At 41.8% G+C, this 16,904-nt stretch overlaps 2 protein-coding genes across 6 annotated transcripts in view; one reads left to right on the forward strand and one right to left on the reverse strand.

Moving 5' to 3' along the window:
• Nucleotides 1-11,441, forward strand: part of MAPRE2 (microtubule associated protein RP/EB family member 2) — a 74,006-nt gene extending 62,565 nt beyond the window's left edge. For all 3 annotated transcript variants that reach the window (XM_075494608.1, XM_075494610.1, XM_075494609.1), the window contains 2 exons: nt 4,260-4,418; nt 10,213-11,441. In XM_075494608.1, coding sequence (XP_075350723.1) covers nt 4,260-4,418; nt 10,213-10,284 — 231 coding nt within the window. In that variant the 3' untranslated portion in view covers nt 10,285-11,441. The remainder of the gene's footprint in view (nt 1-4,259; nt 4,419-10,212) is intronic.
• Nucleotides 11,442-12,306: 865 nt separating this feature from the next.
• The window catches only part of LOC142406118 (ethanolaminephosphotransferase 1-like), a 65,089-nt gene continuing 60,491 nt past the window's right edge, over nt 12,307-16,904 (reverse strand). For 2 of the 3 annotated variants that reach the window (XM_075494607.1, XM_075494606.1), the window contains one exon: nt 14,179-16,832. In XM_075494607.1, the coding sequence (XP_075350722.1) occupies nt 16,767-16,832 (66 nt within the window). In that variant the 3' untranslated portion in view covers nt 14,179-16,766. Of the gene's footprint in view, nt 13,643-14,178; nt 16,833-16,904 lie in introns of those variants that run through there. The other variant, XR_012774446.1, reaches the window with a different exon arrangement.

The raw sequence follows: 16,904 nt of genomic DNA on the forward strand, positions 1-16,904 counted from the left end.
AAGACAGGTAAGTCTCACTGAAGTATGATAATTGTATTAGACATTGAAATGTATCTTTTATTTCACTTGGATAGGAAAAATCCCAACACTGTCTTTGCTCTTGTGTGTTACAAATTTGAAATAAATCATTTTAATGTGTCGTTGTGGAGAAAAAAGCCTGTTTGTAATACCAAGGTGTTAGAGATTTGCAGCTGAATCAAGACTAGCTCATTGCACTCTGCTTTCTGGAAGGAAGGTGTCAAGAAGGTAATACACCTTTTTCATTTAAAAATGTGATCTACCTTTGTGAGAATACTTAGTTATATTATAAATAATGTTCTGCAATATAATTAATAAAGCTGCAGAATTTCTTTAATGTTAGGAATGTAAGGGCTTAATTTTCATTTATGCTATGGAGCTTTACACCACTCTGGCATTCCTGGACATGCAAGAGTGTCTGCACTGGACATGACTAAATATCTGCGTCTGGCTCAAGACCGTGCTGTCAGAATGGTGTAAATGCCACTATTATAAATGAGGCCTGATCCCTGTATTTGTCCTGGACAAGGGAAATTGGAAAGGGAAAAACCTCGTATATTAGAGTCTGAGCTGCCTGGCAGCTGCATTCAGGAAGAAGTAATTATTCTGGATGAAGTATAATTTTCCACAATTAAGGGCATTTCAGTTTCAGACTTTCATTGACCTGAACAACAAAGATTTCGGTTTGTTGGGGCACTGTTTGCATATTCTTGGTTACTGTTATGCACTTAAAGGTGGTGGATGGACAGCCACATCCCAAACACGGCGTACTGCGGATTCAGGGTATAATTCTGAGCAGCAGAGAGCACAACAGGGTCTACCAGCCTTCCAAATGGGCTTTTGATTGTTGCTGTAACAGAAAAGTTTTTAAATGTTGCACAAAGAATGGATGTATATATTTTTCATGGAATCTTTTTGTTTTAATCAATGTAAGAGCGGAGTTCAAACGTCAGCTTAATGCAACTTATGACATTTGTACTCAGAAGTCAGAATGTGTTCACTTCAGGAGGAGGAGTTGGTTGGGATCTGAGCAACATAAACATATTTGATCTTTCCTAAAATAGGCAGTCAGTATCACATCCACTGCTAATGTATTCCTAGCACGTTCCATGTGTGAAAACCTTAAGCTTTATATACAAATAACCCTGAGGGAAAACTGATTATTTCCCACATCACCAAAGAGGAGAAGAAATTTTGAGGATTTAGAAAGTTGGTGTTTTAATAGCTAGTTTTTAAGAGACCTCTTCTAGCTAGAATGGTCTGGAAGGCTTTTTTTTTTTTTTTAATGCTGGCAGTGTTTGGTATTTCATTTCCCACTAATGGTTAGTTGTGCACCCTGGGCATAGAACACAAGCCAAAAAAACTATGCTGCAAGCAGCTCTGAGCCAGGTTTTTCTGACCCCCAGTCTGAACATGCTGGAAAAGCCAAATTGCCTGTTTTTTACCACCCTCCAGCAACCAGGGAGATGAGGGCAGCAGCCACTTTTACCCCTTTGCTGTCTTGATCATGAGTAAGAAATGTTGAATGGTGTCTGTGGATATCAAATTCCTATGTGGCTGTAACAGATACTTTTTTTTTTTTTCAGCCCTTTCATGGATGGCAGCTAAGGGAGATTGAAACATCTGAACTTCCATGCAATTTGTAGTGGAAAAATTTAAGTAGTGGGGCTGTCCATACACTATATTTTACCACAGGGTTGCTTAATGAACTATTTGCAATAATCGTAAGCCATCCATAACATTTGCTAGTTTAATGGCTCCCAACAATCTTAAAGTTTCTCTTAAAATGGTCTTAGCTATTACCTTGGTCTGTGCTAGTAAATTAAACACTTCCAAGGAACGTCACTGTGCACTGGAACTTGATTACCCATGGCATTAAAATGCTTAAGTGGTCCCTGCTGTGGTTTTGGTTTGTGCCAGCTAGTACTCTCCCAAAGAGTTTGAGTGCAGTTGAGAAGACAACACAGACCAGGGACCATTACATATGGAGAAGGGACCTTTACATGTGGCGAATGGTCCCAGGAACTGTTAACTGTACGCTAGTATACACAGAGTTTCTTGGCTGTGTGTCTACAATATGTACTTAATCTCCAACCTGGCTCTGCAATCCTGTCAGTATTCATACTACCAATAAGTACCGTCAGAGAAAAGACCAGTTAGTAGGAACTGTTGCCTTTGCAATCCAGTTAACAGGATTGCAGAGGGGTACTTCTGGTCCAGAAGCGGTTCCTCATACAGGATTAGCCTTTTGGCATGTAAATAGAAGGAAAAAGTAGCATGTGGATGTGCTGATTGCCTGAAGAAAAACAAATTAATATGTCACAGACAAGTAGCTGATATGTAACTGAAGAAAAGCATATCTGGTTTGCTTATAACAGTGTTTACTGTATAGTGTAGTTAATTAACGATACGCATAGTTTAATGATTCTGTTTCTTAAAACGGAGTGAATGCATAGAATGAAAACAGGAGAATGCCTTCATAGTAAATAGGTCAGAAGGGGAGACAGTCTGAGCTATTAGCTGCCAGTGTTTCAGCTGAAGTTCATTGTTTTCCCAAGCTTTAGCAAGCAGAGAGCAAGAGATCTGCGAGCAGTTACGTTCTTGTTCTGTCTGGATGCAGGCGTTGCTCTCAAGGAGTATGCTGCTGCAGATCCGGAAGGCACATCTTAAATGCGAGGTCTTCGTCTACAGACCAAAATACTGTAAACTCTTGTTCCATTTTGCTATTCCTACTTTCATGAATAAATAGTTAATTTTAAGGTGACTGGTCATTGTATCAATCATCGATTCAAACTGTCAAGGGAAGACTTGAGTGTCACACTCAGGCTGCTGGTCAGAAATGGGTTAGTACGTGAATGAGATGCTCTGGGATCCTGCCCTGCTAACAGGTCAGTTCTGCTGCCTGACACCTCTGAGGGTGCAATCAAAGGTCAGAAAAAGGCATCGCTAGCTCAGCAGTTACGGAAAAATGAACTGATAGGATTTAGTAGGCTGTGAAAAGCGTTGTTTGAACTCTGCTGGTATTTTTACCAGTGAAGGAAATAAATTAGCTTGCAGTAGAACTGGCAACACAGAAGTTAGTATTAAATTGTTCACTGAAATGTAGTCTGATGGGATTTAATTTATTTAGCATTTTTTATTTAGAGAATCATTTGTATAATTGCGGGCCTTAAAAATGTGGATGCTAATTTGGCTGTAATTTGGATGTGATTGGGGTCAGTGTGTTTACTGTAGACAGCTTCATCTGTGATTATTTCTGTTGGTTGTTACACTGCTGTCCTCCGAATTTGAGAGCCGCTTACACATGTTATCCGGATTGTGTATACCCCGTTGGACAGTAGTTTATCTGTTATGCTCCCACAAAATTGTTCTCTTTTAAATATGTATGTATGTGTGTATATATAATATTTGTGTGTATAAAAATATGTTGCAACATCTGTCATGATTTATACGAAGCCTAATCATTAACAGCTATGTTGCCCATAAATGATTTGCAGCAGTCCTAGTGGTGAAATTGAGACTGACAGTATAGCTTGAAGACTTGTGAACAAGGTTGCAAAGAGAAAGATACATGGCATTTGAGAGAATTTGTTGATAGAAACAGCACATCAGAGCAGAAAGTCCATGGTGCAGCCGGTCACGGCGTCAGAGTGCCGAAACACAGGTCTCTAACAGTATGGTAAGTGGGGAGGCAGAAAAGGAGAGGTGAAAAAACAACACAGCAATACTCACATTTGCAACTAGAGGATCTTTTAATTTCTTAACTAGACTGTTTCCCTTTGCAAGCTTTTCTGCTAGATCTACGTATTTTTAGGTGCAGAGATATTGTAGATTTCCCAACAACTACAGATTAATCCAGGCAAAATAATGCAAGTACTGAGCTGGAAGTTTTATTAATTACCATTACAACGCACTTTGGGCAGCTTTGTTAGGAGACAAGCCTTAAGTAGCCCTGATTCCTGAAGTGCTGCTTTGGGTTTCAGTATAAGAGAGCCCTGAGAAAATTGACCTTTATGCCTCTTGGATACATCTTAACCTTGATCCTTGATGGGGGAGCCTGATTTACTAGTCTCTATCGTGTAAGGTTCAATCTAGCACTTCTGGGAAAAAAGTGGACTTCATTTTAAGCTATAAAATTGAATATATATTTAAGATTTTTTTAGCATGCATAATTTTAGGCTGAGTTGTTTTATCCGTAGTGCACCTCACAACTGATGCGCCACGTCTTGATTTATATGCAGGTACATTCATTAAAACTTGCACTTGAAGGCGTGGAGAAGGAAAGGGATTTCTACTTTGGCAAATTAAGGGAGATTGAACTTCTCTGCCAAGAACACGGGGGAGAGAATAATGACCTTGTCAATCGGCTAATGGAAGTCCTTTATGCTTCAGAAGAACACGTAAGTTCAAGCTTAATGTCTTTTGTTTAGACAAAACAGCTTAATTTCATAAAAATTTATTGGCATAGTGTTGGGTCATGTCCTATATTTAGGTCAGCAGCACTGTAGCAGCTAGGATTTCCATGCCTCCTCCCCCAGAAAGGAAGTTTGCATTTGCAAACAACAGACTTTTCAGCTTGGGGAAGAGATTCAGGAGGCTGGTTGCTTTTTGCTGCTTCCGTGTAGGTTTTGTATTCTAGGTTTGCTGAAGTTGATCTGAAAGGCGAGGGTGTGTGTCACAATTTGAAATTGATTTCATATGGTTCTGAGCCTTAGTTTTGCTTTTTCGTCTTCTGCCTTTCTGCATACAGTCTTTTACTCATGTCCTTTCATGTGTTGAAAATCACAGAGATTCCGACAGAGGTGCTGTTCAATGTCTGCAGCTGTGAACCTTCTCCAGCCCATGTGGCAGTGTTGTAATATGTACAGTGCAGGTTGCCAAATACATAATTATATCTGCAAGAGATAATGCTCTTTAGCATTTTTTTATCCTGTTGCTATAGGCAAAATTCTTCCTTGTGCAAACTCAGTAATCCTCTATTACCAAAATTTCATAAATGTATTGTCTGCAAGATTAAGCAAGAATCTCATTGCATCTTAGACTTAGCGCTGTGGACGCTGAACAAAGCAAGAAGCTGCAAAGGGTGCTGGTTAAATTCCTCAGATACATTCAGGGATAATGATTCAGTGGAGATTTAGCTGAACTACTCCCATTCATGTTAACTAAATCCCTGTATGCACTGTACTGACGATTGACCCTTCAGTCTCCAGTGGATGATGGCTTTGGCTCTGGAGCATATAAGCATCAACTTAATCTCTCGGCAGCGCTGTGGTACTGTCGGCTGTCTTACAGCTGTTCCCAGAAAGCTGTTGCAGCAGCTTTTTTTATCAAAAATAGTGCTGAAGCAACTACTAACTCACATGCTTTTCTTAAAAAGACTAGTAAAGCGTAAATGAAAGTTAGGTGCAAGAGAGACACGAGCTTGCTGCTGACAGGGGCCGCTGCTCAGATGAGAAGTGACAGGGGAAAGAGGATTTGTTCAACGGTGCGGGGCGAGTGCTAGAGAGGAAAAGGAGGAGGAAACCATTATTGTCACAGGAATAAACAATAAGACAAATTTGCCAGGCACGTGATAACAGGCTAAAAGAATTACATATATATAGTGGTCAGAGAAAATGTCTTCTGGATTCGAGAACAGTGATTTATTTATAAAGCAAAGCCAGAAAAATCCCTCTTCTCCCCATACCCCTACCACATCTGTCTGTCTGTTGGCTTAAATAGCAAGTGATTCCCCGCCAAGGAATGCATTTGTTGCTTTTCTTCCTGCAGTTTTCCTTACTGGCAGAATACACTACAAAATGTTGTACTTCAGCCCACATCCCAGTGTTTTATCTGCTTCCTCCCTCCAAGCCTTTCTCTGTTGAAAGCATCATCCATGCCTGCGTGTGAACTACATACAACGACTGTGCCTTTATCTAAAATCTGATGCAGTTGGAGGCTGGGTATGTCACTTCAGCAGGAGCATGCTGCTGCCCCAGAGAAGAATACAGAGGCCATTCCCCATGCAATTTTTTTGTACCTTTTAGTGGGAGACTTGATCTCCTCATCTCCGGGATGCATTTCTTCCTCAGCTTAGCAGATGGACTGTAATTTGCTGAGGAAAGACCCCAATATGTTAGCACTAAACCAGAGACTGTGGTTCCCTTGCTGATGCAGATCCTGCCTGCTTCTTGGTTTTGGACTTTGCTGTCTCATTGCCCTGCTTTGCCCTTCAGTTCTGTTTTTTCTCTCTCTCTGTAATGAATTTGTCCCAAGTTAAATTCTATATCTCACAACATTTCACAGGTTAATCCCTCGGTAACAGCGGTTTGTCTTTCCCAATCCCCAGATGGGAAATAGCCCCAATTCCCAACCACAGGCAACTCAACATTCTTAGTTTCTTGCTAATGAGTTCATTGTAAATCCAGCTTAGATTTTTTTTTTTTAATCTCTGTTTCAGAGTGTCTCAAGTATACAGAGGCAAAGTGGGAAAAAAGGATTACATTAATTTTCAGGATTTGTGACACTTATAAATGATACTGTGGCCATGAGGCTTTTCTTCAGGAAGAAGATGCGTGGTAATGCATCTCACACGTACTGCACAAGTGATCCCTGACCAAAGCCTTGTGCTTGAATATCATGACTAACTTAAATTTGTTTTCAGTTCATACTTCCAACAACTGCTTGATAGCAATCTCGAATGCTTCCTTCCTAGCTGTAATTTGACAGGCATCTACTGTATTCGACACGGCATAGACATCATGTCCTATTTTTCATACCAACTGTTCTTATTCAGAAGGTACAAGTCTACTTTTACACTTAATTTTCTGTTCTGCTTAATTTAATCCTCCTAAAAGAAAAAAATAAGAAAAAAAAATCTGGACAGCACTTTAAGTGGTCACATCTCCCAGTTGCTCATAGGTCCCCCGTGTGCATTGTAGGCTGTCAGGTAAATTCTGTGTAGAACGATTCAGAATGCAAGTATAGAATTTAGTCCCTATAAAAAGCATTCTCCAGAGGTTTGATTATTGTAGGATTGCATTGAAGAGATTTTTATCAGGTTCATGTCGTGGGGGTGTTAATTATTTTTTCAGAATTCCAAGTCACAGCATAGTTTCAACCATGTCACTTCATAACCTTCTGGTTTGTTTAATTAAATAAAGGCTAAATTTTTAAGACTGATTTTTTTAAATTATTATAATTTTTTTGTCTTGATTTTGGTGAGTTTTTGAGTCTTAACAGCACCAATATCAATCCATTTGGGTTCCTTCTTTTTTAGAGGCTCCATTTTCTTTTCGCTGTTACGGTTCTGTTTTAAACCACATCATTATGCCTCTACTTATGCAAGAGGAATGTTGTATCTGCTATTGTCATTTAATGTTGGCTGATCGATCTGTAATCCTTTGTAATTTTTAATTACAAATTGCTCATTTGTAATCCTACTTCTTAATCAAAAACACATCAACGTTGACAGAGAACGGTGTTACAAAAGGATACATGTGGGTGGTGGGGAGAAGTGGCCCCTAGCCCTCACGCTGTGACTGCTATAGACAGCATTGAGACCTCAGGTAGTATGTAAAGCATTTGGTCATATGGTCTTACAGTAGGAGAGCTTCAGACTGATGAACCAGAAGAGCCTATGTGTCTAGTTAGGAAACCCATAGCCTTGTAGGTCTTCGCATAAAGCAAACATGTAGGAAAGCTTTTGCTTAGGCTGTTCTGGTTCAGTTCATGCGGAAGTTGGGTGGATTGCTGCCATTTGATCTATTGGTTGCTCAGCTCAAGTTTCCAAAGCGATTGCTCAAAATGCAGTTGGTTTTGTGTCTTTCTGCTCTAGCAGCTACTACATCTGCTGCTGCTTTTGGGAAAGGCACACAGCCCCCCAGCAGCTGGTTTTCATAAAGTCTAGCTCTTCAGTCTACAGGCACACCTGAATAGTTTGAGGCAACTGGATCGAAGGGTCAAAAGAGAGCACCTCTCATTGTGTGAGACAGAGATGACCATGGCCGTGTGATCCAAGCCAGAAATAAGTGCTCTAAATAGATCTTCCACTACTTTCCTTATTAGGGGATGCTATTCAAGGAGATTCCACAGTCCCAAGGTAATTGGGCATAGTGACTCTTGTCTTTCCCATTTCATGTATTTATACAAGCTGTACATACTGAAAAGCACGTGTCCAAGTCTCAGAACAACTTCTGAGGTAGTCACGTTAAGATTTACCGTTTCCATCAAAGGTAAGGCTGGCAAGAGAGGAGCCACCACTCCAGAGCTGCAGAGTAGGTTCCCAAGCCACTCCTTGTGGTTAGAGGCTTTTCCTATTATGTGCATGGAAGGATAGCATGTACATGACCTATAAAATCTGCATGAGTGGGCTTTCTAATAAGTGTGTCTCAAACTCTGCATACATAGAGCCTATGGAATAGGTGCATTCCAGAGCAGGTCACCTCAACACATAAGGAGGGTCAGGATACATGGGGTTAAGGGAACATAGCTCACAGCAGCTAAACAAGCTTCAGTTTTCTCACCCCGTAAAGCAGGGTCACGTTCTCACAGCTGTCAGCTTCTCTCTGTGAAACTCCTGTTCTCTGCAAGTCTTGCACCCTTGCAGCCCATCACAGAAGTTGCGATTTTTAGCTACTACGCAAAAGCTGTTTTGACGTGATGTACCTAGTGTATGTAATAAGGACATCGCTCCCCCCAAGGGGCCATAAGGTGCTAAACTGCAGTTGTCCTGACTGACACGTGTGGCTTCTACCTGAAAATAGCACCTGAGTGATAGAAAGCTTGCTTTCGATTGGAATTTGGCTGTTTCTGTATGTGGTGAACAGCTGAATATTTCCATTATATCAGCAAATGGTAGGAACCTTCTTCTCCTGTTCCTGCCCTTTAGAAATATGAACGTTTTATTGCCAGAAGGGAAATATTTTCTTATTGCATAAGCTGCTCTGAACTATCCTGGGAAAACTCAAATTATGGCCTCCCTTTTCTTTTAATTTTTGCTTCAAATTTGAAAAGTTAGCAGTATCAATTTGTCAAAGTTTGTTGTTCAAACTGCTCACTTCTAACCGAAATTGCCGGGAGCCAGGCGAGTTCTGCAGAGGTACCGCATCAGGGATGCTGCGTTTTGAATGGCAGCTCAGTCTCTTGGAAAAGCATTTTCCTTTGGAGCTGCCTACGGCAGAGCGCTACTAATGCAGGGCAGAGAGTAGATGTGTGGGATCTTTTCAGGGAACTGTGCTCCAGAAAGATGGAAGCCACTTGAGAGAAAAGCTGCAAATGCAGCTGCACTTAATGGGAATACAGAAGTAATGCCCTAAGAGTCAGCCAGACTTTTTGAGCTCTGATACATCCAGGCCAACTCAAGATACCAGGTCTGTTTTCTCTAAATTGGAAATTGTTTAAAACTGGTATCACCTGCAGTGAGGATCCAGCCTTCCTTTCGGTCAGGGATTCTTCTCGCAATGGCAATGTATATTCAGAGAGACAGCTCTGGAAAATACTGTGTGTAATAACCATTTGCAAAAGGGAAGTGTTTATTAGTAATTCACAGCTTTTAACAGTAGCTCTGTAAAATCAGTGAATACTGGGCTCAGGTTTTTTCGAAGAAAATGTGTTTGCAAGTCAGTCTGTGGTTATATTTTCTGGATACCACTAAAAATCACTGTGTTGGTAACCTTTGAACTCTGGTCTGGCATCGGTATATTATTTTGGGAAAGTAGTATATCTGACCTCAAAAAGGAGGCTGAGTTTAACCTTTAAAGCAGGTGATAGCAAAAGTGTCTTGTCCATTTAGTGATCTAAACCTAGAGTGGAGATTGTGTGAAAACTATAGCAGACAGATTCAGAAATCCTTGGACAAACTGAAAATGGGAGGACATCAGGATGCTGTGATACAGCACCTAACTGTTGAGCATCTCGCTGTCTAGCTGTTCAAAATGTTCACTTACTGGAACAGTTAACACTCTGTGATGTTGAAAACTGACACTTTTTCTGGAGAAGTATCAGTGCTGCATATGCATTGATTAAAAGCAAAGTAAATACATTTTATTGTAATACTACAAGACGCTGCTTTTCTCAGGTTACAGCTCATTTTGTACTTACGTGCATGATAATTAGAAGTTAAGCTTTAGGCTATGGCGAGGAGTGTGGGGCGGCAAGATTACATGAGAAATGCTTTCTGCTGAGGAACGTTTTGGGGTCTTTTTCTCCCTGCAGGAGAGCCACACAGAAGAGCATGAAGGTGAAGAGCAAGTCCATGAACAGCCCCAGCAGCAGGAGGAGTACTGACTCACCCAGCGTCTCTGACAATTTTCGTTTTGTGTGAGAACTTTCTTCTGGAGAACGGAACATGTGTGGCCTCAAACTTGAAATCGGTTCACTCCCAGTCTGCCATTAACATTTATGTACCATAGTGAGTGCCAGCCAACCACTGCATTCTGTACCCATACTTTGCCAAGATGCATTTGCAGACGTCTTCTTTCAGTGTATCTTCCCAAGAGGGTGTAGGGCTACATCACCTACTGTACATCACTGCAACTTCACCACTTGGCTGCTTGAGATTTGTTCTGCTCTTTAAAAAAAAAATATATATATTTATTTTTTTTTCTTTTTCGTCTTAAGTATGATACACTTGTAACTTGTTCTAACATATTTATATTGGCATTTTGTGTGGCAAGAAGTACCGTACCACTAGCTGTGTCTCTCACTTTGTGGTGCTTTCGCGTTCTCTAGTACATCTGCCTTGGGGCATAAATTCGGTCGAACAATTGGAATAAAGGGATACAGTGGAAGTCATACTCAAGCCATAACGATGAGGTGTGTTGTGGAGGAAAATGCTCGTGTTGCTCACGTTTATTCCTTTCCTGCCTTCACAAAATGGAAGGCAGAGCATCTGTTTCACTAGGAGAGATTTAAACCCCTGTGTTAGCTTGTTAGAAAGCTGCATGGTATGTTTTTTGGCTTATTTCTGGAGGAACAGACATCCACTTAAGTTTTTTGAAAACCCTCCCAGTTTCCTGACTAGTCAATAGACATTTCCCAGCTTTTCTTCCTTCCTGAGGAATCCAGTCCCAGCCTCCAGCTTCAGCTCTGCCTCCACAGAGCTCAGTGCTAATGGAGGAGAGAAATCTCCTTGACACAAGTGTAGCTGCAGGACACGGTCTCTGCCGTCATACTCTGCTTCCCACCCCTCGGAAGAGGACAAAGTAGGCCAGCCATTTCTTTTCGCTGTCCTTCCCCCCTCTGCTGCCCCAGCCATACAAGCATGGAAGACAGAAAATTTCCTCACTAGTGCAAGGCATGGGGAAAAAACCAGCAGCAGCACTAGCCCTGAACCCCCCCAAACTCCCTTTAAGTGGGTGGCGGACACCTCGCGGGCGTTGAGGCTGCTTCCGAAGCGCTGAGAGGCAGCGAGGAGTCCTTCTGGAGCCAGAGCAGAGCACACATCAGAGGGGGACCAGCTGACTGAGGGGCACGGAGCTGGTTCTGTGCTTGGCTGATCTTTCTCCAGTGAGGCCGGCACAGTGCAGAACCACGTCTGCCCTGGAGATGTCTGCAGTGAGAGCCTTCCCGTCCAGTGCGGTCCCATCGCCCTGTTCTACGTGATGGTATTTTATAAACAGAAGTATCTCGAAGCGTATAAAGCATTCTTTATTTTTCTTGAAAAACTGCGCGTTGTAGTCTCTCTCAATATTTAATGCTTGGTATTCTTGGTCTCTCACTTGATTTTCTTAATTCTGGATTGTTATGCTGATTTAGCAGGTACATGGAAGTCCCATCCCAGTCGGCAGTCACTGAAAAACTCCAAAGCCTGTCGAACAGCTAAATCATCTTAGACCTCCATGTGCTCCTAAAGCATAAGTTCCCAGCTTACGCTTCCACAGAAAGGTTTCCAGTTAATCAACCCCCAGCACACACGCACGCACATGCACGCGCAGTTTTCTGTTCCTAATCAATCTTTTGCAGCTAAGTGGCTCTTAGTTAAATGTGAGATCCCTGCTGTTGTGTTGCACCACAGACAACACATAAAATACTGTTAAGCATTAGAACAGGTATTTCCCGTTCCTTGCTTGCTCCCCCTGCTCAGCAGAAGAGTTTCTGGACCCTGGGGGCTGAAGGTTTCCCAGCCCTGCCTCCAGCATTGACCTCGCGTCCTGCCTGCTGATGAAGTGGAAGTACTGCAGCCTGCAGGCCAGCGCTTTCCTTTCCCATTTCGATTGGTTGCCAATAAGGTCTGGTTTCTAAAAATGTGTATATTCCAAAATAAGTATTTCCAGGAATCACCACAAATGGGGGAATTGTCATTTTTGTTGTATTTGTGTTTATTAGAACATATGTACTTATTACAATTGTCATTGTAATAAACGGTAGTTCTTCATAATACTGTTGAACCGAAGAGCAGTTACTAATTTTTTTCCAGTCTCCAGCATGTCCTTTAACCTGTATGGGATTTCTGATGGGGCAAGGAGTTTGGGATCAGGCTATAAACTTGGTTTCATCAGCACCAGTGTCTGCTTGCTGCAGTTCATCCTTCTGCTAAGGCTCGAGCAGATGCATGGAGAGCACTTCGAGAGAAAATGTTTTTCTAAAGGTGCAAATGGTTGGATTGCTGAGCTCCCCGGAAGGTTTGTAGCCAGGCTGTTGTGCCTCTCTCCTTTTCTCTCTTTGAAGCACATTTAAAAACAAATTTCAAAAAAAGCTGAACTTCATTTCCTGAAAATTCCTTACATCCTATTTCTGGTCTGAGGACCATAGCCCTCTCGCTGCTTGTATCAAGGGGGAAGTGACTGACGTAGGGAGCCGGGGCAGTGAAGTACCTCGTGGGCACTAGAAATTTGGCTGTGCTGAGGGGAGAGCGATGGTCTGAAAGGGGAAAGAGTTGTCCTTCTCCCCCACCCCCTGTGAGTAACCCATTATTCCGTTATGGTTTTAATATGCATTTGTAATTACCTTTACTAAATAGCACACCATAAAGCTTTGGTTATATATTAAATGTAAACCGAAAGGAATGTAAACATATGTATTGTTAATTATAAATAGATAAGTAATGGCATAATAGATACAAAAAGTCTTATTCAGATGTATCAGTCATTTTACATTATCCACAAATTGTCGCATGGTAGAGTAGATTTTTGTCTGAATATGTGAATAACTTGACTTGCGTTTATCTTTTTACATATTTAATAAAAAAATATATGTTAAAATCTGTCTAGCTCTTAGAGACTATTCGAAACATTCTAAAATAATACGTTGCTTGTTTAAATACATATTGTTGTTTCATTAGTGACTGCATATGGGAGCAGGAAGAAAAAGGCAGCTGCTTTAAAAAAAAAGTTCACTTATTCTGTGTGTGCAGGTAGTATCTGTTTCCCCAAGAGCTCGGCAACTGTATCCTCTTCTACAAGTCAGAAAATGCATGTATGTGTGTGTGCATGTAAACAGAACATTCTTCTTTATGGTAAATGCTTTCCGATTTCAGAGTACTAAATCTCTTGTTGTATCTCAGTTTTGATATAGCAGAAGCAAAACTCGCAGCAGCCAGGAGGTGAAGAGAGTACTATAGCAAGGGCGCCGAAGCTCCCAGTGGACTTTTCTTGCAAAGGCCAAGTTTCAGGGGTGAATCTTCAGTGCAGTACCTAAAAGCCACCTACATTTAGATGAAAATATTTGGTTTTTGGAAGAAGAGGAGGAGACTTCATTGCAATTCTCGCAGCTCTGATCTTTTGCAGCATGAGCGATGTTGCTGCAGTAGTTGCTGCTAAATCTCCAGGGATTTGAGCCTTGGGTCAGGACCTCTTTCTGCCATGGGTTGAAGCTACCTGGTTGTGTCCCACCACCAACAGGTCAGCCTGAGCCCTCCCACTGCCTTCGGGTATTCCCAGGGCTGAGGCTGAGCCACTGCCCAGCCCCACTTAGGGAAGGTTTCTGGTAGAGGGGGGAGAATGAAGCCAGGACCAGAGGAGCCCATTCCCAACCTGGGTGCTCAAACCTGGGAGAACAGCGCTAATGTAGTTGATTTTCATAAGACTGGGGGGAGGCATGTATTTGGGCTAGTGCAAATGCGAGTTCAAATAGTTGAAAACTTCCTGCCACAATGTTGTGACCCAAAAAAATGGTTGTTAGACTGTTCGGTCATCTTCATACTGTTATCTGACTTTGCAAAATAAATCTGTGACCATACTGTCCTATGAACAAAGCATTTTTATTCCCATTCATTGAACCAGTTACCATCTAAGATGGCTAACAATTCAATGTATACACTGTGCAATACATGATCTCTTTTTATACTTGTCTTTATAGAGATTGTAGTGACAAGTTGCTTTAAAAAGGAAAAAGAAAGTTATTTCCCTTGTCTTCATATAGAATATGAAAAAGCTGTCTGGAGCTTAATTCCCTTTAAAAGTGATATTGTATTTCTCTTTAGAAAGGTACAAGTGCAGGCAGGCTGTGGCAGTTCAAGTTTTATAATTTCATTTAATGAAATATTTCAAAATACTCCATTACAGTGCATCAAATTGTGCTGCTTCTGTGACCCTTATTTCCAACTGTTTCATAAATAAGTGCAAGACAGCGGGAAAAGGGAAGCCTGTCCACAGTACAACCACATTCAATCCAGAAGTATTTTTGGTTTTTTTATTCTAATTCTTTTCTTGTCAGGATGTCCTCCAGATATTTTCGATGGATGGGTTAAATACAAATTGTTGAAATAGGTGAGACTTTTATGGCAGTGTATCTGGTATCGGATGTAATATTTAACTACATCAAACAGTGAGATTGCTGGGTTGCATGCCTACATCAAACTTGTTGTTCCCCTTCAAAGACAGTCAGCATCCCTCATTAAATAAACACCCGTCAGCCTTACTCTAAGAAAGAGAGTCCTTGGGCAGTTAGGGAGCACCTCGGTGGAGACCCCACGCTCCCTGCCCATCATGCAGGGCAGGGGCATGGCCACCCCACCAGCGGGGAGGAAGGCTGGAAGATGCCTCTCGTTTTTCCAGCCCCGGAGCTGGACCGCAGCGGTGCCGGAGGGTGTTGGAGCCTCCCTTCCCTGCGGGGCGCCCGGCAAAATCTCCAAACCAGCATTAACAGGATTACCTGTGTTCTCTGCCTAACTTGAACCTTAAGCTGCTTGAACTGTGACTGTAGTATGATGTTCATTTGGGGGGTAGGACCCTCAACGTGCTGGTTGGTAGGTGGAACATGCATACTTTCAAACCATAAGAAACTTCACCAGTCGGTATGGTATTTCTGCTTTGTGAAGAGGGGAAGCTGATGCGCAGCCTTGTCCCCTGGTACCTACGATAAGGGCTGCTGGGGGAAATCAGCCCTAACTGATGTTGTGGTAGGTCAACTACTGTAACAGGCGGTACAAACTTAAATTGAAGCTGTTCACGAAGATATGACTAGTCAGTGCTCAGCCGAAAGTATTAATAGGAGCTACTGATGTAAGGGTATGTTAACTGGGGAAAAAATGATCAGGCGAGTGATAAAGCCAGAGAAATGGTCTAAGAACTGAAAAAGGTGAACTTAAGGCTCAGCAGCTCAACAACTATGCTCTGCCCTGCTTCTGGCAAGTGAGCTAGTTAACTAGTTAATAAACATGCCAGTCAGTCAGTCACATCCCTCTGTGCAAGAAATGTAATCTAATGCTTACCTTGGGGAAAGTGGACAGATTGTTTCATTAGTGCTTCAAGGCCCCAGAGTCCCTCTGGCTAGAGCAGCGTATGAAAAGAGATGAAACTCAAATTCCTACCCCACTTCCTCCAAGGCACGCAGAAAACCTACATATATTATAGATGGAGTGAGCAGTTTACATCTGCATGCAAATGTGTAATGTCTAAAAAAAGCTCTTGTTTCAATTCTTTTTTTTGTCATTATCTAAAACCACAAGAATTTGTTTCAAGCACACAGGCAAATAATTATTTGCTTAGCATTTTGCACTCTTAGATGAGGTTTGACTAACTAGTTTTGCAGTGAAATGTGAGAATCTTCAAAGGTTTGTTGGCCAAATTTATTCTCAGCTGGTTACCTTTGTAGGGTATGTTGCTTGTTGCTACCAAAATATCAACAACGCGCTTGTTACTGCCCAGAAAATAAGTATAAAGGCCAGCTGCTGCTGTATGGAGCCTGCATTTCTGACAGATACAGCTCAGCTGAGACTCATCTTAATGCTGAGGAAAAAAAGTTACACGTTTCAAAAAACACTTTACTGTACCCATAGCTTTCTGAGCTCATTCTCTTTCCTTCACACATTCATTTGAGGTGAGGAAAAGACTGAATGTGCATAAGCCCTTCAGGAGGTTGTATGGAAGAAATGGGTTGTGAGAAAATAAATATGGAAAATGAAGCAGGCACAGATGTCTGAGGGAGGGTTTGCATTGCTGGGGTCCCACTGGTGACTAGGCTGGGCAAAACCAGTGTGGGTTATAAACCATCAAGGATCTCATCTAACCTGGCATGGATTTATCCAGGACTTTGGACACAGTGGCAAGGAAGAGGAAGACAAAAGCTTGAGAGAGGGTAGTAACACGGCATGAGTGACAAGAATAAATATTAGCAGCAGAACAACTTCATAAACACTTCTCTGCTGGACGGAAATCTTCCTCTGAGATGAAGCATCTTGCTGCATAGCTCATTGTCGCAGTGGTTCAGATATCTGGACTATTCTATTCTTTGGTTATTTTAATCAGACTAATTCCAACTATTTATCACATCAGAAGAGCTGCGAGTCTCCACGTCAAGTGTTACAAGTCGGATCATAGTGCAGGTGTTCACTCTTGGACACGTTTCTTCAGGGAAAAGATGTAAATGTTCAAGTGCTCACTCAGCTGCCTCCCCTAAAGAGAAATCACGGAGATTAGCAACCAGTTTTGTGTGTGCTTCACAATTCACCATCTCTCTTCTCCCGG

This window comes from Mycteria americana, chromosome 2 (genome assembly GCF_035582795.1).
Source record: "Mycteria americana isolate JAX WOST 10 ecotype Jacksonville Zoo and Gardens chromosome 2, USCA_MyAme_1.0, whole genome shotgun sequence".
Lineage (NCBI taxonomy): Eukaryota > Metazoa > Chordata > Aves > Ciconiiformes > Ciconiidae > Mycteria > Mycteria americana.